This window comes from Mirounga leonina, unplaced genomic scaffold (assembly GCF_011800145.1).
Source record: "Mirounga leonina isolate KUSES-001 unplaced genomic scaffold, KU_Mleo_1.0 Mir_127, whole genome shotgun sequence".
NCBI lineage: Eukaryota > Metazoa > Chordata > Mammalia > Carnivora > Phocidae > Mirounga > Mirounga leonina.
The window spans coordinates 35,031,988-35,053,489 of NW_023270316.1; the positions used below are offsets into that span (position 1 = coordinate 35,031,988).

Consider the following 21,502-nt stretch of genomic DNA (forward strand, 5'->3'; position numbering starts at 1 on the left):
AGAAAGAAAGAAAGAAAGAAAGAAAGAAAGAAAGAAAGAAAGAAAGAGTATACACATACAGTGAAAGAATCCCCTTGAATGTGACCCTAAGGAAGATTCTAAAATCATTTCGTAAAAGAATTTCTAAGAAAACAAGATGGTAATCCCTAGGATTGGCATGAGCTCACCAGGATAACTTTCACCCTAGCCTGACTTCTGTGCCTACCAGGGCAATGTGGAAATAATGGGAAGAAGAGTTTCAGTAAACATTGATAGACAAGAGTTGTTTTGTGGGTTTTTTAAAATATTTAATTGTTAATAAATAGATGATAGAGAAAAATATATTAACATTTGGAGAAGTTAATCTAAAGTGGAGGGTAAGTTTAGACCCCTGATATAAGGTTTGAGACATAAGATAATCTTTTTTTCCAAAATTTAGGTTTTAGCCATGCCTTAAGATTTTATATCCTGATTATCCTTCATTCTGAACTTGGATTGCTCTTCCTCCAGGAAGTCAAAGATGAACTAAATGTCCTTACTTGCTCCAATATTCCTCTCTGTATGGAATTTGCTATTCATCTATAAATATTTCCAGAAAGACTAACTTCTAATTTGGCTGATTTACCAACTGAACCAATTGGCAAGATATATTCATATTTCAGGGTTAACCTGGTTTCCTAAAAAGTCTCAGTGAAATTTATGATTAAACATAACAGTTCTGAAAATAATTCTGGTAATGAAGGCAATAATTTTCTCTAGAGTATCATGATATTTTTGAATCTATTGTTATGCTAGGCACTGTATTCAAATTTCTGTGGAGAATCTGTATCCTGTCAAATGAAATTTAGCAAATAGATTTTAGAAAACATTATAAGAGAAACAATGAGGATACTATATTTGTGATGATTCCCAACTAAAAGGAAGTGACGCCAGTATACATTGTCCTCCATAACTACTGTCCTGAGCCATCCTAGGTGGGAACATGTCAGAATCTTGAGTTATGTGTGAGTTTTGAAAGTGAATATAAATATACCATTTTTTACTTGTTTCTTATTATGGTATTTCTTTAAATTTTCTTTAAATTTTCTAATGTAAAATGTTATTAAAGGGCAATGGGAGTTTTTCACATATATCAAGAGAGCAGGAGTGAAACTTGAATGTTTGGTTTGGTTGTTCAAATAGGAAGCACTTCCTAATAAAGTTGAATATTTTAATTGTTTTCAAATTTTCCATTAGTATTAAGTCATTTATGAAATCATGTTTCAGTACATATGCTATTTATAATTTGTTCATCTTAAAGTATACGAGACAAAATAGAAGTAGTAAAACTTTCAGGTTCTCTCTGGATTTTTCATTCTTTTGAAATCTTATTATATGGGGACAAGGAGTGATGAAAGATAATTTATTATGACAAAAAATAAACCTATTTATATTTGCCTAAAGCTTCTGGTGATCGTCTTTAAAGTAAATTAATTATCTAAATATAGAATAGTTACTGACTGACTAAATATGGAAGAGTTCTACTTACCTATATGCCCATATGTTCCTAGAATTTACATAACTATGTGCATGTGTATACAGTCATGGGTATACACATGCATATATATAAAATATACTTTTCTTTGAGTTTCCTTCAGATACATTGGATTCTATAGGGTTATTTTATCTATAATAATGTAATTTATCTCAATCCCTCTTCATATGTTATTAAGAAGAATCTTTAATATATATGCTTATAAACTTGAGAATTCTGAGTAAAACTAAATACACAGAAATAGCCTGAGAGATTAACTTATTTCATTTGGAAACACCTCTTAAACATTTATTCACTCTACACATATTGCTTGAGAGCCTAGTAAAGGCAAAGCACCATTTGAGGTAGAGGGAACACAATACCAACAATATAGAGAGGAATTTTATTCTTAAGGAGCTTGCATGTATTTAGGAAAGATTAACAAGAAAGAAATATACACGAACATATTAAGTAGCTATAATGCTAGTGTGATTTGAATTGAACATGTCAGGAGAATGAATGGTCACGTGGGCATATAAGGCTAAAATAGTTCTACATTCTCATGAGACATACACAGTTATAGAGAAGTGCCATTTCTGCAAGATGATCAGCCATACCCAAACGATTTCTGACCCTGGTGGGCCACAACCTCATGTCTGGCCTACAGGAGCTCCTGCAATTCTGGCCCCCTTAACTTCTCTGACACCTGCACCAGTCCCCTCTTCTCACATTCACTGGGTCTCATCCACACTGCCCTTCCTCATGTGCTTTAACACATGTTTCCTTTCCAGTAAGATTTTTTTTTTAAGTCCAATTTTTTTTCAGTTTTATTGTTTTTTTAGTAGGCTCCACTCCCAGTGTTGTAGTGTCCAATCATGGTGTTGAACTCACAACCCTGAGAACAAGACCTGAGCTGAAATCAAGAGTCGGATGCTTTTTTTTTTTTTTTAAGATTTCATTTATTTATTTGAGAGAGAGCGCACAGCAGGAGGAGGGGCAGAGGGAGAAGCAGATTCCCCCTGAGTGGGGAGCCCGAAGCAGAGCTTGATTCCGGGACTCTGGGATCATGACCTGAGCCAAAGGCAGATGCTTAACCAGCTGAGCCACCCAGGCGACCCACAGCTAAGATTCTTGATCTGTGCTATGTCTTCCACCTTGAATGCATAAATTCTTTATGATATTAAAAAAAAAATTCCTCAAAATGAATCTGAGGCATCCATGCTCTTAGACATAGAAAAAATAAAGTAGAAGATAACAGAAAATACTTTAATGGGAAAAAAAAAAAAAGATTGGTGTTTTTTAATTTGGAATTTAAAGCAATTTTAACATTTCAAACAGTTTTTCAAATTAAATTTAAAAATAGGTGCGATAAAGGAAAACTTAGGCAAGACGTCTCATTTCTGTATTCATTTTTTTTACTCTTTTTGTGCCAACAGATTTTCTTAAATATAACACATTAAAAAGCTAGTAACAACAATTTTATAAATCTGACAATGTCATCTTTCTTCTTTGCTACATAGAACAAGTGGTTATAAATTGGAAATCAATGTTTTAAAACTTACATGTAGTAAAAGTCCGGGAATTTGCATTATGTTTTTATGCTCTGAGAGTTGCAAAATAGCAGCTGTGCTGTTCAAGAATCCCCTTCTCACCAAGGGAAGAATGCTGACTTTGACATAAACATACACTCTTAACTTTTTATATTTCCCTAAATCCTAAAAATTAGTGCTCTCCTTTGCATTTTTATATGACTATGTTAGAAAGCAGTTAGTTTTAAAGGAAGAAGTCGTAAAATCTCAATAGGTAAAAGGGATATAAAGGTCATTTAGTTTAACCTCTTATCAATTTCTAGGGAAGAGTTTCTATAATATTCCTGACAGGATGCTTATCAACCTTTGCCTAGACCCTCTGTCATGGTATACCCACTATTGTCCAAAGCAGCCAACATCACTTTTATGCAGATGAATCAAATCTTAATGTTTTTTACACATGGTCACTACTCCCTTTTCTGTACTGATAGCCATGAATATATTCACTCAATTTTTAAAAATTGGGGTTTTAAAATTTAGATTAAAATATCATAAATAAAATAGCGTAACTACTTTTTTATGCTGGCTTCACATTTCTAAAAAGGCAACCCAAACTAAAAGCATTTTATATTACATATTTTTTCATTCATTCAGATTCCGCTAATTTAAAATGTAGACTAACCTCAGCTAAAATTTATCTTTATGAATATAAGAACAAAGGGCTTAACAAATTAACTAGTTTTGAAGGTAAATTTTATCAGATATTGAACCAACTGATGATAAAATTGTGTCATATGCCAGGCAGGGAGGTTACACAGGTGAACAAGATGGACAGAGTACTTCCCTCACAGTTTTTCATATTACAGACACTTAAGGAAACAAAACTGCAAAAAAAATTTTTTTTAGTTAGAATTTTCATTGAATTTGATCATTTGAAAGAGTCCCGGTGAAATGTAGTAGTTGTTTGTTGTTACGAATGGGAGGGAGAACATGAATTGGTTCAAACCAGTGAAGCTGAAGGTATTGAGCTATTAGGTTATCTCCTCAGGAGATTTTTCACATCCACATGCCATGCTTTCCATCTCAAGAGATTATGGTAAGGGAGGTAGGAAGAAAGTGATGTACTAAAACACACCTGTGGCTTGGAAAGAGTCATTATTTGTCATAAATTAGTAGACTTGGGTAAGTTAATTTCTCTAGATCGGCAAGCTGATGTCTAGGGCGGCATCTCAGCAGCCTGGTACACGATACCTTACCAGAGCAGGGTAGTAGCCAAGAACTCCAGGAGCTTCCGGTGTGAGCATGGAGCACGCTGATGGAGTCACGGGGTGGGTGGGGCTAGTACTGGAAACCTAAACAAAGTTCTTATGATGGAAAGTGAGGCATGTTCCTGGCTAGGGTTGATGAGGAAATTCAGGAGACGCTTAATTGGAACAAGTGCAGAAGACAATTTGTGGCAATATCCAAAGTTGAATCATAGCTGATGGATGAGTAAGGCATGGGACCGGCCGGCTCTTTCTGAAGTGAAGCCCTTGGACAGTAATTTTTGGTTTCAAGAGTCTTTAAGTAGGCCTTGCTCTTTTACCTCATGGAATGAATGTGCCTATCACTTTAAAAGTGATACTTCCATGGTCAAATATTTCTCACGAAGTATAGACTTTGTCAGTATGGCTGACACTTAGTGAAGGTGTATAGTGAGGAAATTTGTAGGAGATACCTCTATGGGCCACCTAAATTAGGGATGATATTAGTGTCTATTAAATTCAAGGCTGGAGTATTCTAGTCCCATGTGGTGAGAATCTGGAATTTTACTTCTAAAATTTGATTAAAATTTGATTAAAAAATGAACGATCACCAGTGTGACAGTGCAAATTGCCAATTTAGATGAATCTTGGATGCCTTGGATGACCACTGGCTGGGTTTTAAGGAATAAGTAAAGTCTTAATTAAGAAGGAAAGGGATAGAAACATCTAAGTTTCCTTTCTAGTCTGAGATAAAATAATTATAAAATTGCCTTTTTTGGAATGTATGTCTCTTATACTCGAACAAATTATTCTTACAGATAATTGATATTTTATTCTTTGTATGTTTAAAGGCTCTGGAACAAGGCTACTTGGGTTTGAATTAGGCTCCTCTCCTTACTAGCCGAGTTATCTTGGCAAATTAATTAACTTATTTTTACCTCTTTCTACTCATGTGTAAAATAAGTATAACACTAGTAACAATCTAACAGAATTATTGAGAGGATTAAATTAGTTAATGCATGCAAAATGCTTAGAACGTTGCTTTGCACACATAGAAAGCGCTCAATATATGCTAGCTATTTTAATGATAATGCTGATGATCATCATCATACCAATGCCTCTTTTTTTTTTTTTAAGATTTTATTTATTTATTTGACAGAGAGAGACACAGCGAGAGAGGGAACACAAGCAGGGGGAGTGGGAGAGGGAGAAGCAGGCCTCCTGCGGAGCAGGGAGCCCGATGCGGGGCTCCATCCCAGGACCCTGGGATCATGACCTGAGCCGAAGGCAGACGCTTAACGACTGAGCCACCCAGGTGCCCCTGCCTCTGACTTTTGAAAGAAAAATGAGTTAATAGAATTTTTACTGCATAGCATTGGTTTTATGTTAAAACTTTTTTGTTATAGAAAATTTCAAACAAGCATAAAATTAGTATAATGAACCACCCATATACCTACCCATCATATGGCTTTAATAATAACTTATGTTCTAAGTTCCCCCACCCGATTCCTCCTCTTCCCCAGAGAATTCTGAAGTCAATCCCAAACATATTTTACATAATCTGTAAATATTTTTTTCTTTATTTTCAGTGTGTATCTCTTAAAGATCAGGGCTCTTGTCTTTAAATCACAATCACGTTATCATTACCACTCCTAAAATTCCTTAATATTTATTAAATATCCTGCCATGTTTCACATTTCACCAGTTGTCTTAAATGTATGTATGTTTGTGGGTATGCATATCCTTGCAAGCATTCAAAATATTCTTTCCCTGTATTTCCTTTAAATTGACACTATAACTTTCAATGAAGAAAGAAATGAGAATTTGCAAACTTGGGTTTGAAGAACTTTGGGTCAATCGCTTATCGGACTTATTTTGTCTGAAAAATGAAAACTTACACCAAATGATTTCCAAAGATATCTCACACTTTTTACCATTCCATGCTCATTTTAGTCTAAAAGCTACGTGCAAATCCGAGTAAGTAAGTAATCCATGATACCAGAGCTCCTCATATTTCGGGAGAATAATTTGGGAATTGTTCTATTTACTTAGCAGAAGATTCATTTTCAGCGTGGAAACTCATAAATGAAACAGAGCAGGGCAGGGATGACAAGAAGAAACCAGGATCTCAAAGTACGGCACTGTGTGAGGCTGCCCAGCGCTCTCTTCTTTTTCTCTTTACTTCTCTTCTGAAGTCATATTAATTTTGAAAAGGCCTTGAATTGATGTGACAACTCCTCCCCCCCACCCCCTGAAAATTCTCAAAGCACATTTCAGAAACTCATTTTTGGCAGATGTAAATTTAAGTAAATTGGCCAAGGTCACAGCACAATAAGGGCAGAGTTATCAAGGGAATGCAGTTTCCTGCTTTTTCCACCATCCATGAAATTAGAGTAACTCCACCCCTTAAAATGAAAGGGTCTACTTTTTTTTTTTCTTTTGGAAATTATAAACCATGATTTGGAAATGTTTTTTACCATTAACTCAGGCTCTCAAAAGTGGTCTTTTAGGATTATGAAATGTTTGTGCACTATTTCGACTGCTCTTACTGTATATATCGCAACCAAGACAATTTGCTGCAAAAGGAGAGTGCATTTTTTTGTTTGACCTGAACCATCAGATTTTCTTTTCATGCAGTGTGACATGATGAAGCAGCTATCTGTAGGAACAAAACTAGTTCACTTTCTATGGGCAAGCACAGACTGTAAAGTAGATTATTAAAGTACACAGAAATAGAAAATTAGATCAGAAGTGATGTTTTACTGTGAGGTCTTCTTTGGGCCTTATAAAATGAGAAAGAACTAACCTTGTTCTATTTCTGAGTCCTGAAAAAAAACCTCATAGCAGGCATATCACCTTTAATTAGGTTTCTGCTTTTGGGAAGCATTTTACCAGCCCCCTTTCATTTATTTTTAATGATGTTATCACTAACAGGCAAACAGTCCCTTAATAAAACAAAAACAGTTTCTATATAAAGCCTGGTGTACATGTCCTGAGTCAGTCATCTAAAAACAAATGTTATGATTATTTCCGTTGTGCTCTTAGAACACTTAATGGCCCTACTGTGCTGATATGCAAAACATCAACCGAGGAAATATAACCAGGTCGTTATGCAGCTTTCAATAAATGTTTTCCCATATTCACTTGCAATATCAGCAGTGAGGTTAAACCTACAGGGTCACGGAAAAGACAGAAAGGTCAATTAAGTGGATCTTTTCAGCATAGCCATGGCCACCTCTTTCATAAACACTATGACTTATGACTTTAACAAACAAGCAGGGGTAGAAGCCACTGAAAATGTTTCAAAGGTAAATGTGTGTGTGTGTGTGTGTGTGCGTGTGCGTGTGCTTAATGTTTGGTACTGTTCCATTTTGTTCCCAAGCTGTGGGAAGAAAAAAAAAATGTACACATAGCTATCAGAGTCCTGCATTTCATTCTTCTCAGGTGCCAGAGATAGTGAGGAGTTTGCTGTGAAGGCCATGTTTGGAAATATTAAGGTATAGCTTGATAGTTTCCTTCATACACAGATTTTTGAAATACAAATGTAGAATAGCCAGAAATTAAAGACTCTCTTGAGAATAATGGTCGCAAATAGGCTTTCCCTTTAAAACTACAAAGTTTCTTCAGAGGACTTAGGATCCCTGCTTTCCTTGGAAGGTCGTCCCTGCATACTTTCCTTATACAACTGCTTAACCTCCTCCTGTTTAAATCTTTCCCAATATTCCATCCCCTTTTCTAATGCACCATGCCATGAAATGTTATTTTTCTCCACTCTGATTTCAACTTGTATCATCTAAATATAATCTCTTCTTTTTCTAAATAACCACTGGGTGCTATTGGAATCAATCTTTTGGCACATGACCTTATTGAGATTATAATTGCATGCATTTTTTCTTTATCTTCTTCCTAGAGCTTCCTCCTAACTCAACATAATGCCTGTGAAATTGTCTTGTAATCAATTGAGTGGTTTTCCAATAGAAGGTATTTTTAGTTTTGCTGCCATGGATGTGGTGTAACCTCAGGGTGAGCAAGAGACTACATCCTTCTCATTTCTGCATTTTGTACTGTTCCAGCTTTTGTCTCAACTCATCTCATTCACATATTCCTTCAACAGACATTAATAAGTGCTTACTCTGGATAGGGAGCTGAGATTCTATGTTCTATTTCTTCCTGTAAGGAGTGGTCCCTAACTTCCATCAGCATCCCAAAGGTAAACTGCCCAAAAGGTAATCCACTGATAAAGATAATTGCATATATGTGCAATACATACTTTAAAATGCATTAAATTAGGCAGAACTGTGGGTTTGGTGTATATTTTAGCATACCTGCAGCATCCTGCCAGACATGCACTTACAATGATCTCCCTTCCATATTAAATCCTTCCCTTCATTCACCCAAACTCAAAATCCAGATACTGCTTCAAGTATATCCAAGGAAACTCTTAAGTGTTTTTATGCTTTTGACAGTCTATTTCTCTAAAATCTGTACTGTTTTCTTTCTGGGTAAGTCACCTTATCCATTTCCTCTAGGTCCTGTTGCCTGAAGAGAAGTTGATAAACTAGTTCATATCCTTTTGCCCTTTCTCCAGTTATTCCTATCCTAGTTAATTTTAACTGTTTGCTGAACTAATTCAGGGTTAGTTTGTATAAGGCAACTATAATAATGTATAGTAATAATTTTATTATCAGCATGATACTTCATCATCACAAGCCTCATTAGAGAGAAAGAGTATAGAAGTCTCAAGCTTATGGTACAACCAGGATTCCCTCCATGGCACATTGAAGCCAGGTTTACAAAAGGAGATGTGTAATACATTTAGTTATTTGTTGCTTACTGATAGTCTATTAGTATTTTATATTTTACAAAGCACTTTCATATACATAATCTAATTAGATTTAAGGTATAATCCTTTGAGTCTGTAATCCTCTTTTTAGTAAATAAATCAAATGAGACTCATGGACTATAAGAGATGAATTTTTTGCTCTACTATTTGCTAATAGTTGCTAGAGCCAGGACTTGAACTCACGCTTTCTGAATCTAGTCTGGCTTGCTTTTCACTTTACCATAGCTATATCCAGAATTTGAAAAGTGGACTTAAAATTAAATACAGGAAATTAGCCTCATTCTATCATACCCCTGGATATTTTATAAGAATTGAAATAGATACATGAAAGTCATGCAAATAAATTTTAATGTGATATTTTGAAATTCCTTATTTCATGAGGAGATGAAAATAGAAAGGAAAAGATTTACATGACCATTTCTAATTTAAGATTACATTCTGGATCACATTATTCAACTTTATTATTAGTTTCCATTGCCAAATTAAACCCAGAGTCCTACAGTAGGAATGAACTAGGATTGAGGATATGGTTGAACTCAATTTAAATGACTGTGTTTTATGTCTGGATATAAGTTTCAACAATTTTTTTAAACACCAATCCCTAATATTTTAGATTATCCATGCCTGTACTCCAGTTGAATAATGTGGCTGATGAGTTTACAAAAACACCAATAAATTTAACTTTCTATATAATTGTGATGGAAATCTATCAAAATGGCAAAGAATTCATATTTTTATAAATAACTATTCATAGAGATTACCATATTCTCTAGAATCTTTGTCAACATTTTTTTCACTTTTCCAGTACAAAAAATATAATATTTGCAATGTAAAATCCCAGATCACTTGTAAACGTTAAATATGGAGACTTTTTTTATTTTAATAATGTTGCTATCTACTTTACAACAAAATGAATAAATGTGAATTCCCTTGGAACGTATGGTTTTCTAAAAGTGAACATTTTTCTACTTGGAATTTATGATGTAATAAAAGACATCAGACACAAACACACACACACACACAAGAACTTGAAAGAGAATATATAATTCAAACCCAAAGGGATTAGTTATGAAAATAACAACTGAGTTAGATTTTATTAACAGGAAAGAAAACATTTTAAAAGTAGAGGCCCATTATTTTTTTAAACAACATTGTTCCTTAGGATATCCTGCTAAATTGTTATGCGTGATAAGATTGGATGGAAAAAAAAGCTGTCCTACAGAGGCATCAATCTTACTGATAGTCATTTATTGATACATGACTTAAACTATGAGGAGAATCATGAGATGGAATGATGAGAAGAAAGAAATATCATTTTTCATACTTTATTGATTTTGGAATTTTAAGCACATTTTCTTGTCATCCATTTTTATCTTGCCCATCATATTCTAATTGATGTTAATTGATTGTATGGTGTTATATCTGTCATTATATTTCTTATATAATTATAAAAATGGTCATTGGTATTTTTTCTGGTCAACAGATGAAATCATGTGTGAGATGGTGATGTGTGTGCTTCTATTTTCTTTTAGAAAGCCACCGTGTTTCCCTGTACCTGAATTAAAATTCAAGAAAGTTAAAAACCACTCTTTCTTAGGAATTTAAAAATAACAAGAACTCCTTTGAGAACTGGCATAACTACTAGTCCCCTATGGATATGGAGTACTTAAAAAAAAATCGTACCCTAGTTAATGCAGCTTTCAAAAGTGCTTCCTTTATTTTTAGGAGGACTAACCCTTCCCTGCATCTAATTTGCCATCCTGGGTGTGGGGAGTACCTGCCTTATAAATGGTTGAACATTTTCTAATTTGATAAAATGAAGCAAGAAAACTTAAGAATCCTTGTAAAATGGAGTTTGTAAACCTAAATAATCAAGAGCTTGCTCTGAAATTTTGTGTTTTATGTGACTCAATTCTTTTTCAATCAATATAGGCAAAATCTCCAGTTAGTATAGGTGAAATATCCACTCAACTAATTTTTAACATTTTTTTAGGAAATAATAGAGAATGCGAAATTTAAGATTTACATGACGCTAGAGTTTGTCCCATTCAAACTGTTATTTATTTATTTTTTTTAATTTGAGGAAACTGAAGCCTGAAGAAGTTGTTATGTGTCCAAAATAGGTGATACTCACTGGACACTAAGTCATTTTCTTTATATATCCCAAAGTATACAGTGTTATGCCCTGTTTTCATCCTCTATAGCCGTGTAACAATTTATACCAATAATTAGTGGTTTAAACCATCAAACATTTAAAATATCAGTTTCTGTGGATCAGGATCTGGGTGCAACTTAGCTGGGTGGTTCTGGTTTAAGGTCTCTCATGAGGTTTCAGTTCTGCTGTCAGCTGGGGCTGTAGCTTCATCAAAAGGTTCAACTGGGCAGGGGGAATGTGCTTTCAAGCCAACTCATGTGGTTTTTGGCAGGCCTCAGTCCCTTGTCATGTGCACCTCCACAGGGCTGTCTCGTGACATGGCAGCTGGTTTTCCCCAGGGCAAGAAATGCAAGAGGAAAAAGAGAGAGAGACAAATGGAAATTATAAACTTTTCATAACTGAATCTTGGAAGTGACATCCCATCACATTTGTTTTTCTCTGTTAGATCTGACTCAGACTAGGAGGCAGGTTCTAGATAGGATGTGAATACTAGGAAGGAGGAATCATCAGAGGCCATCTTAGAGGCTACTACATGCTTACCACAAGCCCAGAGAAAATATTCCCCAAGTACTTGTCAAGTAAATTAAAAGATGTGTTAGTTATTTAACTCTTTACAGTAAAATATCTCACATAATAAATTGGAATACGAACTCTGGATTAAATAATAGTATTCTGTGTATGTTATTCTTGCTGATTTTATACTTACTGTGGTCATGTAAGAGTGTGTTCTTATACTTATGAAATATGCAGTGAAGTTTTAGGATTAAAAGGGAAGATGGTTCAAACATATGCACACACACACAGAATAAGAGAGGGAGAGAGAGAAATAATTTAAAAGCAAACATGGCAAAATACACACGATTGGTGAATTGGAGTAAGGAGTTGAATTAGTTTTCTAGGGCTGATTTAACAAATTGCCATGATCTTGATGGCTTAAAATAACAAACATTAACTTTCTTACTGGAGTTTTGGAAGACAGAGGTCTAAAATCAAGGTAATAGCAGGGATAAGCTCCCTCCAAGAGGCTATAAAGGAGAATCCATTTCTTTACCTCTTGTAGTTTTGGTGGCTATCAGCAGCATGCATTGACTATGGCTGGGAAATCCTGATCTCTGTCTCCATCTCCACTCTGCCTCCTCCTCTTTACTGTGGATCTCTTCTGTCTCTCTCAAGTCTCCCTCTGCCTTTCTCTTATAAGAACACTTGTCATTGGATTTAGCACCATCCTAAACCAGGGTGATCTCCTCATCTCAAGATGTTTAATTTCATCACATCTATAAAAACCCTCTTTCCAAGCAAGCTAACATTACTAGGTTCCAGGGATTCGGCATGGACATGTATTTTAGAGGGTTACCAGACAACCCATTATATGAGTATATAGAAATTCTTTGTACAATTCTTGTAACTTTTCCGTAAGTTTAAAATTATTTGAAAGCAAAATACTCAAGAACAAAAAACAGATTACGTTGTCAAGTCTGTAATAATCCAGAAAACATGGCATCTGACAAGCTTTCTTTTAAAGATAAAACTTTAAAAAAATATGTACAGATATATCAAATTGGAATAAGGTGTTTTGTGAATTTGTGCTTCATCATCATTCACTGTTTGAAGTCAGTGGAGATTATGTAATGTCAAACTCTTTTCCATGTTGTCTGGCCTCTCAAACATTTGCTTTAATCTTTGTAGAACATTTAAGATATCAAAGGTCACTTTTATTTCAAAAGGAAGGGCTGTATTCTTAATTGTACTACTTTATAGGAAGACTAAATGAGACTTTCTATGATGTTAATTGCCACAAGATGACAACTTTTTAGTAGGGTCTTGAAGCACAAAGGAATATTTTTGTTTTGTATGTTTGATCTTGATTAGTTTGTCTTCTTTTCAAAAATGTGTATTGATCTTAAGAATCACCCTTCTTTTTTCATTTCTTTAGTCATCATTGTGCCCTAAATTTGATTGTTTCTTAGCTACATATTGAGTTAAAGTGGCCTTGTGTCGTATCTCTACTAAATAAAATGATAAGTGAATGAATCCTATCATCTAAGTCTATACCAAATGATAGTTGAAACCATGAGGACTAAGGTGAGCATTCCATTGAAGCAACTGCAGAAAAAAATATCACACACACACACACACACACACTAACATATACATAGAACAATTTTAATCCTATATTGGGAAAAATGGAATAATGATGGAAGACAAATATTTTACTAACTGTAGGAATTGGCTACTTAACAACTGGGATCAGTCATTCCAGTCCAGATAAGCTACTTGAGGCTTGCAGATTGTGTTTTTCAGCATTCTATCCTCAGCGCCTAACATATTGTTTATGTAAAGTAAATATTAGCTACGTAAATGTATGTATCATGAGTGATTTTATGAATTAATTCACACAACAGCCAAACATAGTCAAGCATAAATGTGTTGAATTTAAATCAAACAGTCATGGGGATGATGGAACTTACAATCAAATGTGTGTGCGTGTATATGCGTGTGTGTATACACATTCATATGGCTCTTTTTCTTGGACATTCTTTAAAGAATTGTGGAATCAGTCTCTAAAGCTGAAAGCAAACTCAGGTGGTCATCTGGTTCTATGCCTTTCTTCAAGAGACAAGCAATTATTATCCCCATGATCTATTAAGCCACATTTTCTTTAGCATGTGACAGCTAAGGTGATGCTGATCGAAAAATATTGCTCTCCATTCTTAAACAATTTCACATGCACATAGATGTTTAACAAGCGCCTTTTTTGGAGCTATTATGAGAAAACACTAGCAGCCTTGGTCTGGAGGAGTAATTTATGACAACTAGGTAAAGGGTGTCCAAGATCATCTTGATCGCATTAGCCATGCAGTAGCCCTACCCCTGCGCTGCGGTCTTTCTTTAACCCTGGTGACAAGAGTGATAAAAAAAATAATGACACAGTGAGTCGTCCTTTAGCTACTCACTCCGTTGCTTCTTCTAGTACCTGCTGCCTCAGATCGCCTGTCAGTAAGTGAACAGGAAAGGAGAAACTGCAGAGGAGTGAGAGTGTGAGCGTAAGAAGAGAGGCAGCTAATAGATGGCTTGTGTCCCAAACTCTCCTCCCCAACCTTTCTTCCCTTTTGGTTTGTTAACTAGAAATGTGGAAAGGTGAGGGAGATGAATTTAACTTGTTCTGACATTAGTTAGAGACAGAGAAGTGTGGCTACTTCCATAATATTTCTGCCCCAGAGAGAGGTAATTGGAAAACGTGTTGTGTGGTTAGGTGTTGTAATGAAAAATAAAGGAATGATCGAGAACAGCAGAATCAAATTATAAGCATAAAGGCAAGTGTGCTGAAGTTTTTAGCCACTTGCAAAATTGAGAGATACTATCAGGACTGTGCAAATACATTGCTCTGATTAATTTTCCTGAGGTGAAATATGAAAATATTTATAAAATTGAGAATCCTGCCATGAATAAATTTTTCTCTGTGATATATAATAAACTAAAATAAGCCATAACGTGTAACTATCTTAAATGAAACTGTAAAAATGTTTAAATGATAAAGAACTGAATGAAAAGATTTCACTCTGAGAGTAAAAAGAATCCATATCGGGACATTACTCTAGGTTGCTTAAAATATTAACGAATATTCAATAACAAAGTAAAGATTAATTTATCTTAGAGGGTTTTATATTTGATTTTCTAAATATTGTTATGGAAGTTGCATTTTATTACCCTTTCTTTAGACTCCTTTCTCATGTATAAAGGGCTAGTTTTTCAATATGAAAGTAAAAGGTATTCAGGGTCAAAAGAATTAGATCTTTAGTTTTAATGATATTGAATAATTCAGTTTTATTTTAGGGAGAATATATTTGATTCTAGAGTTTCTTGTCATTTGTAAAATGACAAATTTCAATTGTGCATTCTTTTATAGATTCCTTAAGAATGTATTTGAACAAATCAGTGATATAAAGGAAGGGTTAATTGAGAAATAAACACACTAATATACAAAGCATTTCTTTTATATGAAGCTCTAGCAATATTCTATTGTCAATCCAAACAGAACAAACTAAAATGAGATAATTGGGAAGGTGCCCATAAAGTCAGCCTGTGTATATTATCACAACTATATGTGAGATAATATTTGTTTTAAAAAGATTCTATGGCACTGTAAACTCAGTCTCATTAGAGACTGCATTTAAAAGGCTTATAAAGTTACTCATTAATGTTATCTTGTTGTATCTCCACAGCTTTTTCATTAAAGAAAATTCAGCAGAAAGCATTTTCTCCTGATAGCAGGAACCAATTTGCAATAAATGTTCTGGAAACCACTAGGGAAGCCATTACTGAGGTCTAATAAAAACAGACAAGCGTAACTTGTTCTATATTTTTGTTTCAATCACATACAGATGAGACCCCGCTTTCCACACCAACCGCAAGAGACAGCCTTGACAAACTTTCTCTAACTGGGCATGGACAACCACTACCTCCAGGTTTTCCACCTCCTTTTCTGTTTCCTGATGGACTGTCTTCCATAGAGACCCTTCTGACTAACATACAGGTAGGCCTTTTTGTAATCTGGAAGGTAGGAACGTGGAAGATCCAGCTGTAGATTTTTCCCAAATTCATACTATTCCAACTTAATCCGTTCATGGGATTGACCGAACAATGGCATTGGACTTTTCCCAGCAATTTAAGATTTTAAACTTGCTACACTAATCAAGTTGGTTTAGAAATACTGATATATGTATATTCAGCCTTAATAAAAGCTTCGATGAAAATGACCTGGGATTTGAAAAATCATTCTGCCTAAATGTTCTCCTTATTGCCAACTGATGGGAGGAATCTAACTGTTTAAGTTTGTCTGATTTACTCAATAACGGCACACCAGTTCTAATAAATATTTAGTTATTTTTAAACTGCTGGCCTTCCAGTGAGGAAATGATATGTTTAGTCACTTAGAATATGTCTAATATAAAAGAATCCAAAAAATCCCTTCTTTCGTAAATAAGTTTGTTTCAGTTAATAGGGTTTCTTCAAAGAATAGACTTCAAAAAGCTATACAAAACTTTCCACGGATTTCCTATGTAGTCCTCAGGATGTATATTTTACGTACAGTACATTATGAATCAAAAATACTTACAGTTAACAATAACATAGAACATGGAGCCAAAGTAATAAGAGTGTTTGGGATACAAGAAAGAGTAATTTTCTTGCCCACACATGAAGTGATCATGTGGACCCCAGATGGAGATTTTGGCCATCTACTTCTCCCTATTTGGAGTAGCTAATAATAAGAATGTGCTTGCAGATACTCTGCTGTTATTTATTTTTTTTTAATTTTTACTCTAGCACTTGATTCTTCGTGATATTTTTCTGTACACATTTCCTACCATATTAAACTTTCTCCCAGTAGAAATGTAATTAATTTTATTTACCTCTCCGAGGACATAACAGAAGGCCTTTAATGTAACATATCTTCTCATCTATTAATGTGGCATTTTTAATACTAATGTAATTAGAGTCTCCAGAACTGTATTCAACTTTAAGGTTTTATATCTCAGTAATTCAAATAAATCATAAATCTAGCCTAAACTTAAGGCCAAATAGTTGATTATATTTTAAAATATACATAGGCTTTTTTTCTAAATTTGACCCATATTATTGTTTTTTTAGTGAGGTAGAATTTTTAATGAATTTCTCTTTTGTGAAATTAAATGATTTCAGAAAATATCCTTCAACATTTCCGAATTTACAGTCTGAAAGGAGGGAACAATTAATTTTGTTATGTTAACAACTCCGAATGAAGCAACGAAAAAGCTAAGGGTTTATGTAAAATTCTCTATCCAGGTGTATGTATCTTCATTAACTAAAACGTCTTTAAAGAGGAAAGTGGTCATTTAACTTTAATTTCAGTGGAGAAAACATTTCTGGATTTCATCAGTATAAACCAGCTTGCTCATCTGAAAAGTGGGTTTACACATGGATTCTTGCATTCTAAGTCAGATACTGTCAGTTTGGGTGTATTTATCCACCAGCCTCCCCCACCCCCTCCACCAGTATTACCCAGACTAGAAATGTATCTGCATCACCTCAAACTGCAATTATTTCTTTAAAAAAGAAGAAAAGAAAACCCCAGTTTTAAAATGTACAGATTTTAGACAAATATTTTATTGATGGTATCTCTAGATTTAATATACTCTCCTTTCTGACCTTCCAACCAGCCTTGTGGACATATTTTAGCAAGAGTTGATGATGGGACAGTAGTCAAAGCAAACTAAATTATTTATTGCTAGTCCCAAACCATAGGGATCTGGGTCCATCAAAGTTAAAACTCCCACAATAAGAATACTTTGTTAAAAATAAATTATGCTTGTCCATTTCAGTGTATTCATGTATGTGAACATAAGGTAAAATAAAAATTAAAAATCTTACTGAGTTCCATGCATAGGAAGACACACACACATACACAGTACATGCATACATACTAATAAGCGTGTACACATATATACACACCCACATATATACGGGATTTATGTTTAGTAATGGTTTTACATCATTTTTTAAAAATGCTAGTTCTTTTATTATTGCCACATTTATTGAGTTATAGTAATATCCTAGGAATGGTATAGAATGTTTAAGTAGTCCTGACCCTGGCTTACTGGGCATACAGTATAAATGTGTTTGCTGTCCAAATTCTAATTTGGGTAATCACGTCCTGCCTACCTCAATTTCCTCTGCAATTTCAATTATATATAATGGGGTTCTCTGCTTTCTATTTCAAAATGGTAACATACTTTTTGTGGGGTAAACTTAAATCTCCATATTTCTTTTGGAGCTATTTTATCAGGATGGCAATGAAAAACATTTGAGTTAAAAATGTTTGCATGTTTCAAATCATACAACGCCATATATGAAATTAAAGCTTTATTATGTATACCTACTATTTTAATTAAACCTAAGACATGGGGTCATATTTAAATTTAATGTATTGAGGTCTCTTTTTTCTTACAATTAATGACCGAAAGCCCTTCAAAAAAATGTGTTTAAGTGTTTATTGTTCTAATATTAAATAACTTAATTTCATGATACTCTATAATTTGATAAATTTCAATTTTAAAATTTGTAATGGTTGGTACAGATGTTCTTGCCATGATATATCAGAATTGAATTTTCATAAATTTTTTTTCTTTGTGCTTTAAAAGAGGACCTGTAGAAAAATACTACATACTAGTGTTTTTAAATATACTATATATACTATACATACTAAATATATATATCTACAGTGTAGTAATTTCACTTTAGTGAGTGATATGGATTTATTCCAGGTTTTCCTTTTTGAGATTTTTTTTTTTTTAAGATGTTATTTATTTATTTGAGAGAGAGGGAGAGTGCAGAGGGAGAGTGAGAGGGAGGGAGAAGCAGACTCCCCGCTGAGCAGGGAGCCTGATGCGGGGCTCAGTCCCAGGACCTTGAGATCATAACCCTAGCCGAAGGCAGATGCCCAACCCACTGAGCCACCCAGGTGCCCCAACTTTTTGGGATTTTTAAAAATTTTATTTTATGTGGAATTTTGTTTTTCTCAATGTGGGCAATCTTTTATTATGCCTTTCTCACTCAAACATGTCCAAACTCACTCCCTATGAGATTTTAGGTGAGGAAACTAGAATTTTAGTGTCAATTTACTGAATGTGACCCCTTCGAACATTGGCTACCCAATTAACAAATACACTTAAGGGAGAACTTTATTCTCATTCTGAGCTTTCATGCTGTAAATTATCACTACAATCTGTTTGTACATAGGATTGGGAACAAATAATTTACATTGTCTTATAAGAATTATTTAAAATGACTTACAAATATTAAAATAAGAATAGGTAAATAAAAAAAAGAAAGGTAAAATAAGGTAGGGAATATAAAACTTAGTTATGGATAAGGTTAGCATTGAAGATATATGCCTTGAGGGATATATGATAGGAGTTTGGTTCATTATGATTTGTCTATTTGGAGGAATTAAATAAACAAAGGAAGACCTAAAAGGATTGTTAAAACCACAGTAAATGGCAAGTCACAGATTGAATCACTGTGGTCTAATAAATAAACATAATACAACTATGGTACTTAGGAAGTATTCTCTAATTTCTGTGTTTGACAAAAGAAAATGAAGAAGAATCTGACTAAGACCAAAACACTCTGATTATACATCTTCCAGTCTTTACATTTCAATGTCATGGCCAATGATGTTATATTTTTTACATTTAAAAGAAGCTAATAGTTTTGTATTTGCATTTTTAATACATCATTTTAATTATAACAGAGTTAGACAAAATACTTAGAGGAGGAAACTTTCAAAAAGATAAACAACAAAATAGGACATTGGCTTCAAAATATGGGTAGACTAGGATCAGATATATTGGTGTTATCTCTTTTTATGTTTAATCATACTTACATATTCTTTTTTTCTCATTACCAATTTGTGAAAAGAGTTCATTAAAAAAAACAAACAAACAGTGAAATAGATCCAATATTCTAAACACAGTTTACTCTGATGAAGAGAATAGCATTAATCTCTTAAAAGTCTGAACTATATACCATACTTAAGGTATATTGTATATCATAATGTATATTGTATATCACAACAATAATAATGACAATAGTAAAAACTAATATTTATTGAGCAATCTTAATGTGTCATTACATAGGAAAAATACTCCTGTGTGTGTCTTCTGCTCTCAATATCTTACTGCAACATCACTTCACTTTGGACGCTTCTGCTCACCAAATGTCTGGTAGTTAATTTCCACACCAAGCAATTCTGTAACACCGGCTGGACTCTCTACAATTTAACTCAGTTCTGACACTGTCTACCTGGAGATAGCCTCAGATCTCATCGTTTCAGTCCCACAAGATTGCCCCCTACCCAAATGTCAGATGCCAGTTGTAAGTCCAGGTTGTAATCTTGGCTACCGACCAACCGGCTATTGATCAGAGGTTCCCATCACCCCCTCCTCAGGTTCAGTTAATTTACTAGAGCAGCTCACAGAGCTCAGGAAAACATTTTACTTACTAGGTTACAAGTTTATTATCAAGGGATATAGCTCAGAAACAGTCAAGATGGCAGAGATGTATAGGGCAAGGTATGTGGGAAGGGGTGCAGAGCTCTCGTGCCTTCTCTGAGCACACTACCTCCCCAGTACCTCCACGTGTTGACCAACCCAGAAGCTCTTTGAACTCTGTCCTTTTGAGTTTTCATAGAGGTTTCATTATTTAGGTATGATTGATTAAATCACGCATAGTTGGTGATTAATTCAAACCTCTAGCCCCTCTGTCTTCCCAGAGGTTGGAGGGGAGAGGGGGGTGGAGAGAGGTAGGGCTGAAAGTCCCAACCCTGAGTTGGTTTCCCTGACAACCAGATTCCAACCGTAGGGCTTTCCAAAAGTCACCTTATTAAAATAAACTCAGGTGTAGTTGGGCGGGGCTTATTATGAATAATAAAAGACACCCATTTCATTTTTTTACTCTTATCACTTAGGAAAGTCCACCCATTGTAGGATCTTTGTGCCACAATTGGGATGAAGACCAAATATGTTTCTTTTTTTTAATTTAATTTAATTTATTTATTTATTTGGGAGAGAGCAAGAGCTAGAGAGAGAGCATGAGCAGGGGGGAAGGGCAGAGGCAGAGGGAGAAGCAGACTCCCTGCTGAGCAGGGAGCCTGATGTGGGACCCAAGACCCTAGAATCATGACCTGAGCCAAAGGTAGATGCTTAACTGCCTGAGCCACCTAGGCACCCCCCAAATATGTTTCTTATTATAAATCACAATATCTACAGTCCATCTCTATGCTAATTCTATATGATATTACATTGAATCATCTTTATAATCCTATATAGTGGATTTCATTATCATCCGCATTTTACAGATGAGTAAACGGAGGTGGACAAGTCTTCTGATCAAGGTTATGCAATGGTGGTGGAGTCTGGATTTAAACATAGGCAGGATAATTACAGAGCCCATGTTGCTGTATCGCCATACATGATCATATGAATCACAAGATGGATTTTATACCTAGAAGTGCTTTTGAGGGGGTATGCGTTATTGACCAGTTTTTTGAGAACAAGAGCCATAACCATTAAACTAAGTGTAGTTGTACCTTTCGTTATAAGAGCTTCTGTGAATATGCATTAGTTGATCCTGCTCTAGTATATATTTGTTTGTCTATAAAAGTTCCTGGATTCCAGGGACACTATTTCTTCTCATCCTGGA

General features: G+C 34.6%; 1 protein-coding gene across 2 annotated transcripts in view; it reads left to right on the plus strand.

Moving 5' to 3' along the window:
- The window catches only part of DACH1 (dachshund family transcription factor 1), a 425,922-nt gene that overhangs the window by 358,527 nt on the left and 45,893 nt on the right, over positions 1 to 21,502 (plus strand). For both annotated transcript variants that reach the window (XM_035003251.1, XM_035003250.1), the window contains exon 7: positions 15,646 to 15,797. In XM_035003251.1, the coding sequence (XP_034859142.1) occupies positions 15,646 to 15,797 (152 nt within the window). The remainder of the gene's footprint in view (positions 1 to 15,645; positions 15,798 to 21,502) is intronic.